Source organism: Anopheles ziemanni, chromosome 3 (assembly GCF_943734765.1).
Source record: "Anopheles ziemanni chromosome 3, idAnoZiCoDA_A2_x.2, whole genome shotgun sequence".
NCBI lineage: Eukaryota > Metazoa > Arthropoda > Insecta > Diptera > Culicidae > Anopheles > Anopheles ziemanni.
The window spans coordinates 81632184-81646164 of record NC_080706.1 but is presented as its reverse complement, the minus strand read 5'-3'; the positions used below and the strand labels follow the sequence as shown (position 1 = coordinate 81646164).

The 13981-nt window shown below is 46.6% G+C and overlaps 1 protein-coding gene across 1 annotated transcript in view; it reads left to right on the top strand.

Moving 5' to 3' along the window:
* LOC131288289 (transcription factor collier) overlaps positions 1-13981 on the top strand; it is a 51517-nt gene that overhangs the window by 6772 nt on the left and 30764 nt on the right. Inside the window, exons 2-5 of the mRNA XM_058317409.1 lie at positions 1963-2116; positions 2252-2315; positions 4777-4832; positions 13365-13438. Coding sequence (XP_058173392.1) covers positions 1963-2116; positions 2252-2315; positions 4777-4832; positions 13365-13438 — 348 coding nt within the window. The remainder of the gene's footprint in view (positions 1-1962; positions 2117-2251; positions 2316-4776; positions 4833-13364; positions 13439-13981) is intronic.

Genomic DNA, 13981 nt, shown 5'->3' with positions numbered 1-13981 from the left:
AACCGTTGCACTTCGGACTGGAACGTTCGGAAAACGACAACCCGTGGCTCAACTTTCCCGGGACTGGCGAGAGAAGCTGTCGTTCCTAGCACCCATGCGGTGTCGGATTCGGTACGGGGAGATGGCGCCTTCATAAATAGTTCGAGTGCGCCCGAGAATGTCATGGATTCGGGGAAACTGCGGTCGAACATGTTACTCGTGTGTTTTGGGAACGAAATTCGAGAGGATACAATTCACAGGCAATTTGAAGAACACACGCTTGGCTCTATTAGCCAAACAAATAACCTTGTTTGGAGTGAGATAACACAGCAAAAGAGATTTAAAGGCAGCTCAGAATAATAAAGCCTTCGGATGTGACACCATTAAGAGAAAAAGACACCACAGATAAAGGCCAGCAATTAGACCTTTATCTACCGTTTAAGAGTATGAATTATTTGATCTTCCATTCCATCCCACCTCTCCCCAGGCGGAACGCTGCAACGAACGAACGATGGCAAAACGCACATAACCTCAATCAACACCTCACACGGTCGATTTGCTCGTACCGGCTTTTCTGGTGCATTTATGCATTTTTGTGTCCGCCTCCTTCCGTCAGGCGTCATACACTGTATCACAACACGACCAGTTCCACATAGACCGGACCGCCCCGGAGGGCATTCGAAGCATAATCCACGAGTTTTCCCCCCGTCCTCCCATTCCGAATCCGAACTCCCGGATGCTATCCAAATCCGGTGTGTGCAGAGTCGGATTGCAATAACGCTGACTGGCTGCTGGTGAGCCTCCCGTTTTGCCAATTTATGTTCAACAAGATTCCTGTGTCCGACACCTACACACACACACACAAACACCCAGACCACTGTGCAATCGGACTGCCCGGGAGGATATTATCAATATTTCGATGAAATTTTATTGGCCATACGTTTTGAATAAATTTGTACTGCTTTGCATTGCTAATGGCTCTTGCCGCGTTAATGACAGCGCCATCGGTGTTCGATGTGTGTGTGTGTTTTGAATCGGCTTCTACCTACATTTCTGGCATAGTGGGTTGTGTTTTCCCTCCGGAGCCGTCGTGTTGTGAATGTGGTTTTGTGGGTGACTGTCCTGGTCACGGAACTAACACCAATAGGTACGCACAGGACGTTGGTGAATCGTTTGTGTCATTGGAAGTGGAGATTCGGAACTATTCTTTAACGGATTTTCCGCCTCTTCCTGGAGCAGTACCGTCAGAAAATGTTTACCCAATATTTGGACATATGTTTGTTTTTGTTGGACTGCAATATCTTTAATTTTCCTTAAACCTTTTCGAACTCCTCGTCAAAGCTCGTTTGCGTTAGTTGCTCAGAATGCTGGTCTTTAACATCTGATGCATCAGAGCTTACTGATAAATACTTTTCAGAACCTTAAGGCTGTTGACGGTACGCTGTCATTAGAAAACCATCCTCGATCGTAAAGGCCTCCGTTCCTAAACATTCGCCGATACCACTCCTAATTGCCATAGAAGAGGGCAGCATTGAAACGGTTATCATAAATTTAATATCGCCACCGTACGGAGCGCTTCTTGAAACTCGCCGACCGCTATACCAAACGACGGTTTCGCCAAATCTCTGTGCGGCGGAACTCGGAATGGCTGCGAAAGGACAATTTCGACTCCCGGAAGGCACCCGGGGCCGATAACGGAGCAGTTGTCGTACGTCGATTCCGAGCGGAGCGTGTCCCAAAATCCCGCCGTGGCGGTTTACGGAAACGTAGAGTTCAATTAAATTTTACAGCTCTCCAGTCGAACGACTGAGTTTGGCATCCGCTCCGTTGCCGGATTCCGAACGCGGAAGATATTTTAAGCGCGCGCTCCATAAAGTGCTGCAGTCCATAGCTTTCCCAGCCCTGGGCTGGACCAAACCGCCAAATGGCCATTCTTACTCAGACGCTTCCACTCTTTTGCTCTTCTGTTCTGTATCCGCACAGCTTGGGCATCGGACGGGCGCACTTCGAGAAGCAACCGCCAAGCAACCTGCGGAAGTCAAACTTCTTCCACTTCGTCGTCGCGCTGTACGATCGCGCTGGCCAACCCATCGAAATCGAACGAACCGCTTTCATCGGCTTCATCGAGAAGGACCAGGTAGGTTGCACGGCAAAATGGCACACCAGACAAGCAACAACTCGTCGGAGGACTCCAACGACCCAACTCCTCGCCGTCCGTTCACTGTTCGCCGATTTTCAAATATGTTCTTCTTCCGTTCGCAATTTTCCACAGGAACCGGATGGCCAGAAGACGAACAACGGCATCCAGTACCGGTTGCAGCTTCTCTACGCTAATGGTAAGTACCGGAAGTCGGAGTCGCAAACGCTCCCGGTTCCCGCTCCCAAAGGGTCCCGAAGCAGCCGAAGTAGGTAAAGTTTTAATTAGTAGCAACGCGCTTGTTTCTCCTGTCGCCTCTCATGCGGAACTCGCCTATGATTGTGTCATATGCACACAAGCAGCACGGTACATAATTTATGCAAATAGTGCCCATACATTCCGTGTGCGATATCTTACCAGTTTTAAGCGGTGCCCAGTGGACAAACGCAACAAATTAGCATAGCGTTTCCGAGATGATGTTTATGTTTCCATGTTGGAATCATACACTTTAAACGTGTTAAAACACATGCTTAAAAGTAAAGAGTAAAAAAAGAGAAAAAAAGGGTAAAAAAAAGAGTAAAAGTAAAAAGAAAAAAGATTCAAAAAATCGTCAATCCAAAATAAAGGAAGAAAACAGACGAAAGAATCTCAAATAATCCTGTACCAGCAATAAAAGGTGATTTTTTGAAAAACAAATACAACGTAGAAAGAAACATACGCTCAGTTTAACATAATTGCATAATTCATGTGACTTTTCGGTTGCACGTTCGTACGCGAAATGTATGTGTGTTTGCACATTGTTAGCGGGAGCACTGTTGCATTTGATTGTATATTCCGCTATCGTTTGAGAAAAGTGAGGGTGGAGTGTGTGAGTTTGAATTTTTAATACACTTTTTTATGTGTTTCCACCGGGGAGCAGAGCATACACCACGTCGTTTTTGGTTGTTTCGTTTGATAATGATGTTAAGCGATGGATAAACTTCAACTGCAGCAGCTTGTTTGTTGTAATGCATCATATTTGCTTAGTGTTTAAACTGTTGCCAAACATTTTAATGTGCAGAGATAAGTTTGTTGTAATGAGATCATCATTTTGAGGTTTTGCTTTCACTCAGATTGTTAAAACCCGTTGTTATCTACTTTTATATAATGGCACACTCGCAAATCATCTACGCCGCATATGGCGGCAAATGAAGTACGGATTATTTAACCATTATGCACCGAGCGCAGTGGCGTACATGTATGTTGCAACATAAAACTGACGCTGGTTTATGGCTGCTTACAAGCGCCATAAAGCGCCCAAACCATCCGCATCCGGTTTGGTTTTACCCATTTTTCATAATTGTACCCATTGGAGATAAACCGTCCCGGGGGCTATTGTTTCGGTCCTGCGTGGGTCCTTCCCGCTTTGACGTGGCTAAAGCCAATGGAAGCGGGTGGGTAATCCAGCAAAGTATAGCATAATGACCAGCGGCCATTTTACGATTTCCCTGTCGCACTGCAAAGGATCTACTACTCGGGGTGGAGGAAGGTGTTGGTGGGGCAGCAGGATCAACTTCTGTTTATAATAAATCAAACAAACAATTACCCTTGGCGGTGGTCAGCTTCAGCTCGAACAGGAACCCATCTGTGCGTAAATATGGTGTTGGTTAGGTGTTTGTGAAAAACTTTTCCATTAGATAAAGGGACAATCCCTTAAGAAAATGTGATTTTCCCTTTTGCCTGCCGGCGTATGTGGTCAGGTTAAAATCGAAGAAGCCAAATTGAATCATCCCTTCCCACGCTCCGACTCTAGCAAAAGACACAATCCCGGCATAAAAGATAGAACCGGCCGCCTTTCTTTTGCATATTTTTTCAAACTCCCCTTTTCCTTTCCTTTATTGGAGAAAACAATACAACGCGTTGGCTGAAAGGAATCCGGAATAAAACTGTACAGGATGACCATTGGCGTGCTGGCAAGGAGTCGGTTTATAAGCAAATAAGGTTTCGGACATCCCATAACCTCATACCCTCGGCACAGTTCACAGTTTCAGACGGCTAGCGAACCGGGGATACTTGACAAAGTTTGCACCAAGCTTCGAAGGAACCGTTTGGAGAAGGAACAACTTTTTTATCTCCTTAATTTATCCAATTAAAATTAAGTGTTTTGATTCTTCGGCCAAACACCTCCGGGCCGTGGATGTGGTACACATTGTACACATTCACATGAAGGAGCAGTCCGTTGGGATATTAGGAATCTAGAGGTGGTCGGTGCGGTCACGGGTCTCGGGCAACGTTATTTCCACGTCCGACAGCAAGTTTTATGAGGTTTTCAATTATTGAAAAGCAAGACTAAATCTTATTACAACAAACTCGGAGAAGAATTGGATCTCTGGTTCTAAGCTGGGAAATAGAAACTCGAAGTGGAATGGCTAGGAACCAGGAACCGATCTTGTAGTACAGGCTTTAACTCGAGGCAGTATTATTAAATTTCCGAACCACTTTATGGTGCCACAAGTCCTATTCGCATCAAATTGCTTCCGTAGGACCGTTTGCTGCCAGATCCCCGAAACCGGTTTTGATTGTTTTCTAGATTTCTTCCCCGCGCCAACCAAACCGCCTTTGACACTCGCTTTCGGTATTCAGAATGTGTAACCATGTGTTTCCTTCCAATCCCATTTCAGGTGCCCGTCAGGAGCAAGATATCTTCGTTCGGCTGATCGACTCCGTAACTAAACAGGTAGGTGCTCCGAAAGAAGCGATTGCATTTCTGTGCCTTCCGCAACGAGTCAGAAGTCGAAGTTCTTTTTAGGAATCCATTGAGGCTGAACGACTCTCTGGTCGTTTGTTTTAGTGAACTTTAATTCAGCCTGCTCCGCTGCATAAAACTGTCAACGAGGAGGAGTTCTGGCGGAGGGCTCTCAGCAGGAAGGTACTCCTGGCCCGGCACATTCGGGCGTGAATAATTGAACGGGGCAACTAGCTATCCATTTCGATAACCATTGCAAAAAACGATCGAACTGCATACGCCGATGCACCGCCGGTGGCGGGAGGAAGAAACATTCCAGCTGCACTTTCTATGTTCAATACTTAATGCGATTGTCTTCCAATTCCGAACGGGCGTACAGTTCTTCCAACCAGCGCCTTCCGCCCAGCCGAGTCCTGTTCGAGTCAATTATTTACACTTTTCTAAACAATTTACTTCCACACACAAACTCCACCGTTTGTGGGTCGTGCACGGTGCAAGACTATCAATTTCCCGATTTCCGGCCCTATAAAAACTAACAACTTCATCGTGAATGTACCGGCAACGACGTTCGATGTCCGGCAGTGCCTGGTACCAACATCCAACCCTCGGGTTGCCGGCTCGATTCCTGATGGCCCCTTTTTCTACGATTTATTTAGAGACTCTCTTCCTCTGGATGGTGCGTGAGTACATCATTCATTCACGCAGGATACGACACACCTTACACACACACAACACATTCATCCCCTATCCGCTAACGACCCTGTTTCGAGCGAGCCCGTGTTTGACATTTGTACAACGGAGCGGCGAGCGTTTGTTCTTCGCAGCAGCCATATGTCAACCCTGCGGCAACGAAGTAGGCGACAGTTGTTGTTTGACTAGCCTTGGTCGGGTTGTGCTCCCGTGTGCTGTCGGTGTGTGTTTCTGGTGGCAAGTGAATCAAATCAAAAATTAACGCCTCATTTGATACAATTCGTGGCGCGTCGAAGAGACGAAAAAAAAATATCGGTGACTCGGGATCGTGGCAAGTGCCATTTGCCAGCGAACAATGCGTGTTTTGATTGGAATGCACTTTTGCCAACGAGCGGGGTCGGGGCCCTCGACGCTTGAAGTTCATTATATCTAGCATCCGTTTTCTTAATGAAGTTGGCACGCCGGTGCGTCGGGAAATGATAAATGGCAGCGTAGGTTGTAGTGTCTGATTGTAGCCTGACAGTTGTCGGATCGTTAGAGACCGGGGTGGTTGGGAGGACGATAAATGATCCTAGCCCGATTATCCATCTGGTTACAATTCGAACTGGACGGTAAAGAGTTGGTAGGAAAGGGATAGATTTGATTGTCGAGGTTCGAGTTGCTAATTTCTGGTGGTTGCATTTGGCACAGGAGTCACGCCATAAGTCAATAAAGCCATGGGAAGGATTGACTAGCGAGTTGGAAAATTGAGATTCACAGTTCACTGCTTTGACTCTTTACCTCATATCGAATTTGTGAACCAGTTACTTTAAATAACCCATCTAAGAACCGACATTTGAATTACATCTGTACTCAACAAATCCCAGTACCTCCTGAAAAGGAAAACAAACTTTCGACGCAATTGTCATACGTCTTCTCCCATTTTGATTACATAGCCTACTATAACATCGTTTACATCTAGATCTTAGCTAATCCAGCCTAAACCAAAACATCGATTCCATCCGAGCGCCCTTTCGGACGCATATCCCTAAGCTAGGCACTAAAGCCCATCCCAACAAATCCCTGCCATATGTAAGAAACCCGATATCGGGTGGAGAATCTACCGGGTACCGAATCGAACATCTGTAAATCAATTAAACTCTACTTACCGATCGCGAGGGTGTCGTCCTGTACATCAGCTGCATTCGTGGCGTACTCTAGAGCACACTGAAAGCACCCGGAAGAAAATAGAAACCCGCTACGGGATGGAAAAGACTGGCACTAGGACACTAGGCGTCCTAAACGATGCGTGCCCAAACAATCTGCCCAGTTTTTTTTTCGAAGCGAATATTTATGAAGCCCATCATCATCCGACCGGTGACCTACAGGTTTAGATGGGGACTTTTTTCTGTTTTGGATCCGGCCAAATCCCGGTGTTCTCTCTGGTAAACAGAGCGAATCTATTAGCCCTTCGGTTTACAACCCGACTGATCCGGAAGCTAATCCGCCCGGATAACCACCCGGTGACCGGTTTTTAATAGTCAGTTTAGGGGAAGGGAAAAAAAACCCACCGAAAGTAGGGTATCCGTGTGCGGATGACTCGGGCCAGGTTTCTTCCTTTGTCAGACAATGGGATGAGCTCGAAATTATGACAGCTTTCCAAATTTTCGTCGAACCTGTTGGAGGAAGGGAAACCGATGGAAATGCGACACCAGACTGGCCTGGGGAGGAGATGTCGGTCTACGATGTTGGTGTTAGCGCCAGGGGGAATAATAAATTGGGATCTAATCTTCGTTCCATCCAGGCGGACGCGGGCGAGAGATACTGTCTGTCGGATCTTCCCAAGCTTTTGCGAAGGGAAAGAAGATAAAGTGCCTCAGATAAGCGGGAACTAGTGGACGTTCGGTTCCCGAGTGGGCCGGGGTTTTCAAGGATGCGACCTTGAGGTTGGTCATTACCACCCACCCAGCTTGTTTCGATTAGTGTTACTACATGCCGTTTCCCTGCGCCCGTTCCAACAACTTGTAGAAATTGAGGTGAAAAATTTAATAGGAATTAATGATTCCGCCACACGCCACAGAAACGAACCCGCTTTTTCCACTAACGAGCGATCGAATCCCATTTGGCCCATTGTGCCCCGGTGAAAAGCAAACGATTTGCTCCCGAAGTGAGCAACGCAATGATCGGAAAACCCTTCGCGTTGGAAAAATGCCCCCTTGGCGCAAATGTAGCGCAACATGCACCGGTAAAGGACTGGCGAAACTGTTATAATTTAATAGGATATTCGATACCACCGAGTGCGGCGGCGCTGGCTTTTCTCGTGCATCATAGAGACAAATCAAAAGGGGGAAATGGAAACCCTATGCCCCTCTCCTTCATCTTCCACTCGCCCTCTTCTCCGGAAGGGATCATCGTCAATAGTAAATGGTAATTTGATTCACCCCTTCTTGGCGAAAAAGCATCTCGCTTCCGAACAAGGGACGATTGGTTCGGTCTGTGCTTCGGAAAACCCTCCCGTACCAATCGGGAAATCGCTGAATTGCATTTGAACTGCGCCCGTAAACAAACTTCCCGCCATCGAGGGTTTTTAATTCGTTCCCCTCGATCAAAACGGAACGCTCAAGGTTTACTCTGCGTTATAAAACACAACTTCACTTGCGTCCTTTCGGCAAGGTTTGATGCTTATCGTGCCATTTGAATCACTTCCATCGGGCGACTGGCTGGTCGTGCGCCGCTTCGTCGATTCTTATCGTAGCAGCGATTTCTTTTTTTTCCACCACGTGTGACACGCGTTTTTTTATTCCCGCGTCTTCGGATTTCAAGTATTCGCTTCCTGGCTTTACTTTCCAAATTTTTAATCCGACACTCCCGTGCCTGCACCAGCGAAACGAGCATTCGCCGACAAACAGCTCACACGTGGAGAGGCGACAGCACGTGGACCGTGTGGCGCCTAAACAGTTTAAAACGATTGGGCGTTTCCGTTGGACATTATTTAAATTGCAGCGAATTGAAAGAGTAACCAAGGGAGGGGAGAAGGTACGAGGTGATTCAAGGGTCCGATAAGTGGATAAGCGAACTGGTCCCACGAAGATTACATTACGTGTTGCGAACTCGTGCCTGCAAGTTGCTCGAGACAGGACATATTAGGACGCTTAAAAGGGTGTTCAAGGACAAATCAACCCACGCAGACAAGTGGGTCGAGTGGCAGCAAAACGTGTGCAATATTTAAATGAAGATTCATATGACAGCGAACGGAGGTTGGTTTCGAATTGCTTTTTGAATTGGAAAACACGAACCATCGATGATCGAGTTTACTGAATCTCATCGTTGAGAAAAGCGAATACCATAACCAGGTCAATCGCATCAAAAACGTGAAACAATTTCTTCGCCGTTCAAAATGCGGTCAATCGGTAAAAATTGTCACAGAAGAGAAGGATACGAATAAAATATCAAAAACCTAAGGCACGCAGTATGAATAAAAAAGGGAACTACATTTGAAAGACAACGAACCGTGTAAAGGGAAAAGATCGGGTGGAAAAAAAACGGTGAATATTCGGTAGCTACACTCGCCAAAAGCGGAGCGGAACTTTAAGGCCTTCCCAGCCCCATGGAATGGGTGGACGAGATATGGATGTTCTCGTCGCCGGTTTCATAATGCATGCCACAGCCGGCCGGTCCGGTCGAGATGTGGGGCCATCAGGCCGTCAGCCGTTATCGGTACCTTACCGAAGGGAACGGTGAAGCCAAACAAAAACATCGGGACTTTTGGTGACGTTTAAACAGAGGCCAAATACCAAATCCTGACGTCGGTAAGCCGTCGCTGCCCTCCGACAGGTCGACGTCCACCGACCCTGCTGGTTTTTGATCCACCGACTCCGGAGCTGTATTTCCGTGTTGTCGCTGTTGTTGTTGTTGTTTGGCGGCAGTTTTTCATCGTTCCATAACGGAATTTTTCGCAGGCCAGGTTAACTCGACGTATTCGGTGCCCTCTTTGGGAAGAGATTTTGTTCCGTTTTTTTTGTAAAAGACCCCAGCACACATCATCTCGCGCACTTTTATTGGGCCTGTGTTTTTTTTCTGTTTTGGTTTGTTGCAAGTTTCATTTTCCTTTCTTCTGGCCCGATGCGAGCTTTACCAGCGATACGGAGTTCAAACATATGGGAGGACTAACTTTTCGCAGACGAACCGGAAGGTCATCTTTCAATCGTTCGAAAAGCGTGAGTGGAAAAAGTGAACAAGAAAGACAAAACACAATCTCTAACGACTAGCAGTGACGAGGCGGATCAAGGCGATAGCATACCAAAACAGAGTCATTGAATTCCTCTTTTGAGTTTTCGTAGCTCGCGATCGTACGGAGAGTAAACAATTTAGCTTCCTTTTCAATCTGTGCCGCGTTGTAGCCCGAGGGGGATGGGGGGCCTTCACGGTAAATAAAAGTGCTTCCGATTTATGGTTGAAATATTTATCAGCAACCGTAAAGTACCGGATGGAAGTGCTTGTCTGAGGTTGTGTTTTATGAGTAATTTATTAGTCCACTTGGAAGTAAATGAGAGGATTTGTAATCAAAGCGAATCGTAAACTTCTTTTGCTTACAATCAATAAAAATTAGTTCGAAGACAAGTTTTAAACACTGAAGTACCCCTTTTCTGTTACAATATAGCACACAAACACATTTCTCGGTCATCAACAAATAGAGACGATAACCAAACCATGCAAATAACATAAAATACCCAAATTGACACAAATTAACACTTTGTTCACCAATCCGCAACCACAAACAAACCAAACTACAGTGGTGTACTAAACGGTGCAAATGGAAAACTAAAACAAAATGGAGCGACGAGCGACGAGCAAATTTCCTTCCAGCTTCACCAACGATCAGCGACGAAAAATGGAAACATTTGGGGAAGGATGTTGTTGGTCTCTGATTTGTTCTTTTGCGTGGAACGAAACCGTGGTTGAATTGTTTTGTTTATTTTTAGCCAACCTCACACCTCGTGAGTTGAATATCCATGCATAGTTTTTCCGCCTGATGGACTTTTAATTTTTTGTTGTGTCCAGGCAGGAATGGAGGAAATTTTTCACTCATCATCCTCCGCATACGCCGTTCATCGGCCCGGTTTTCCCTTTCCTGTTCAAATTTTCAGTAAAAGCCGACTATGGAAGCTGATATCGCCGCTGCCGCCACCGCGCACCCTTCTCCCTTCGTCCAGGTGATGTTGTTGTTTACAATTCAAATCATTCTCTCGGGAAAACCGTTTATCCGCTCGCTTCCGACAGTTGGTTCATGCGCGGACCGTTACAAGGGAGGCAGGAGGTTTGGAAACCAGATTACACACGACAGTGGCATCACAATCCTGTTCGCGGAACTCATGCAAGTGGAAAAACGGACCACGGGCCGAAAAAAACGGCAACATCAACGGAATGGCGAGCACTGATTACATGATGGCGTTTTATTACGCGAGTTGTCGCGTTGGCGTCGCGTGTTAATTTTCAATTGCTGGATGGTGCAATTAGATAAATGGAATGCAGTTTTGCACACCGGCGTGTCATGGCCGTAGCGAGAAATGTGGAAAAGCTCCGATAAAGCTGGTGGATTGAATTGGGCATAAGAATAAAAGGCATCAGTTTTCAGGGGTTTTTGATGTAGAAAAACAACGTGCGCACGGGGTTTCCAAATGTAGCCAATTCATTTTCCATACAAGAAAAACGAATAACGGAACGATTCTAATCCTTAACAGCGACATATCGCAAAAGCCAATCCATCAACGGACGTATCATACGACCGATGGTCAAGCTATCGATTTCATTACATCACAAGCGGGGATCCTTTGGCCCACGAAACATTCGTACCTCCCCTCGGATCGCTAATAGCCCGGCTTCCTACCCGTTCCCATTCGCTACGGTATTTAAATTCTCCACGTGACGCAACACAAACACGATTGCCGATGCCCACGCGCCTCAAACTAAAAGAAAATGAAGAAATCAACCGAAAGGAAACCTTTATTTTATTTGTTTTTCCTGTCCCGGGTGTACTTGTTTCATTTTTCTTCGGCCAAGGAAAATGACTCGTGCCAACACGTGGTTTTCTTACTCCCTCCCTACCTTACCCTTACCGCTGCTATGCAAACATAATAAGCAAGACATATGCAAGCAACCGACGAGCCAACAGGCTGACACGTGGCACTTGCCGGCGCTTCGTCGGAGTCGGGTCGCGTGCCGTCGATAATCGGAAAATCAACGAAAGCGCGGGAAGTAATAAGGAACCGACGGAGGAATCGCCTTCCACGGATGGGAGTGATTAAAATTTACACAATCACTACCGCTTCCGCTTCCGAGCGGCATCCCACGTGAACGCACGTGACCCACCGGTTTGTGGTCCCACTTAGCCGTATGTTGAAAAATTGTGCTTTTCCTTAGTTCTCCCTCCCACTCGAAAGAAGGGAAAACGGGAACATAATAATCAGCTCGGGAAAGTGAACTACACGGAGGAGGAGGCTGCCGGTTTCTGAAGGGAGGATAGTAATAGTAGTGTGGCCAACATAAGGGGGCGGTATGTAATTGATGGTTCTTATGGTCCATATGTTACGTTAAGTTATGGCTCGCCGTCTTTCTACTCCGTGTTAAAGAATAATGAACGCAATGATCTCCGATCTGTTTGAAGAAATAGAATGATTGATACCGTTAAGCCAAATATTGATAATGTCTCATTTAAGATTGACTTTAAATCGAACGCTCGTTGATTGAGCTTATAGCTACCGTAACGTAACGTTACATAACGTTACATTTGACAACCCAAGTTGACACTTGTCACCCGGAGTACCAGAGTCAAAGGAGAAACAGTTAAGAACGCATAGACAGGTATAAACTCGACGACCTGAGGTGAAACATCGCCACCAAAGATCCGTATTGGAACACCCCGTACATTTAACGGTCTGAACCCGTGCAAGGTTGCGATACCACGAAATAGCCAACCGAACCTGCCTTAGCGTGCCAACGGTGAGTTAGTTTCGCATTGTTTATCAACTGAATTTTTCATGCCACCACACCAACCGACTCGAGCCAAGTTGCCACGAGCAAAAGGGCAGCGAATTTTCACCCCGACTTCCCTATCCGCCAACAGCACACGTCCGCCTTAGTGAGGAAGTGGACCAACCCCACGGTAGACAAATTGTAGACCGTACGAACCTGTGTTTTACCTCTTCTGGTCGGTGGTTCTGTTTACCTTAGATATTATTACACATGAACAAACCGGGAGTCGCCGGCGTGCACGTGTCTGTTTGTCCTCAAATAGTCCTCGGCGACGTCCTTCGTCCTGGGACGATCAGAGCCGTGGTAGGGTTTTTTTTATTCACCGGGTGCCGTGATATTTTCCTCGTGCGCTAGTGTCCACCTTATTCCACTCGGTAAGCTGTAATAAATGCTCCAGTTGACAGTATTATTAATGGTTGGCAAACAGAAGCTCCGGGTTTCGTGGCAGTTTGCCCATTCTCCACAGTGTAAAAAAGAACCGCTGGGTATCCGCCACCAAACCGACCTCAACCCATACCGAGTAGCTCAGGACGATGGAAGTACATTTTTGTGGTTTCCAACTGGCTGCGACATCCTTTAAATGGCCGTACCACTTCCAAACAACTGTGCCACCAAAGGATGCGGCATGCAACAGTGTGTACACTAAACTGTACACAATTCCTACGTTCTCCAACCTGCCGACTCTCATAGACTTCGCGTGTCGCGTAACGAACCGTTTGGTCATGTCATTTGATATCGATTCTAATAGTCGTGCATTCCGGTACGTGGATTCGTTTCGTACTCGATTTTTCACCTCTGTTTTTCCATCTTTCTATTTTACAGGCTATCGTATACGAAGGACAAGACAAAAATCCGGAGATGTGCCGAGTACTGCTGACGCACGAGGTCATGTGCAGGTGGGTTTAGTTGTAGTCTGTATTTTCCCCTCATACTTTGCAGCTTTGTTTTATTCTTGAGGCTATCCACACTGTAGTGACCGAGTTCAGACCTCTTACGAAGCGCTTGACGTTGGCAGCAGCTGCCAGAGTGTAATCCGATTGCCGTCCAGAGCTCACCGTAGGTCAACTTCAACTCAACTGTCAGCGAGCGGGAATGGGGCCAAAAGGTTGACAAAGCCCAAGCTCAGGAACTCGCTTAATGGTAGCTGAAGCTGTCGAGTGGAGCACTGATGACAGAGGAACAATAAAATTATTCTTGAGTTTTTGTGTGGGAAACCATTTCTTGGTATGGATCGGTCCACTGGTGCTTTAACATCTCTTTAAACTCCATCCGGCCAAGGTGTTCACGTAGAAATCACTAATTTTTGTTAGATGAAGCGTTACAAAGGGCGTTACGGGGCGTTACTCGCGTCCCGGAGTTAAGCAAGCGAGGAAGTCCGAGAGGGGACAAAAGATGTGTACGTGTGCCTATTTTTATCGCCTACCCTACCCTCCCCGATC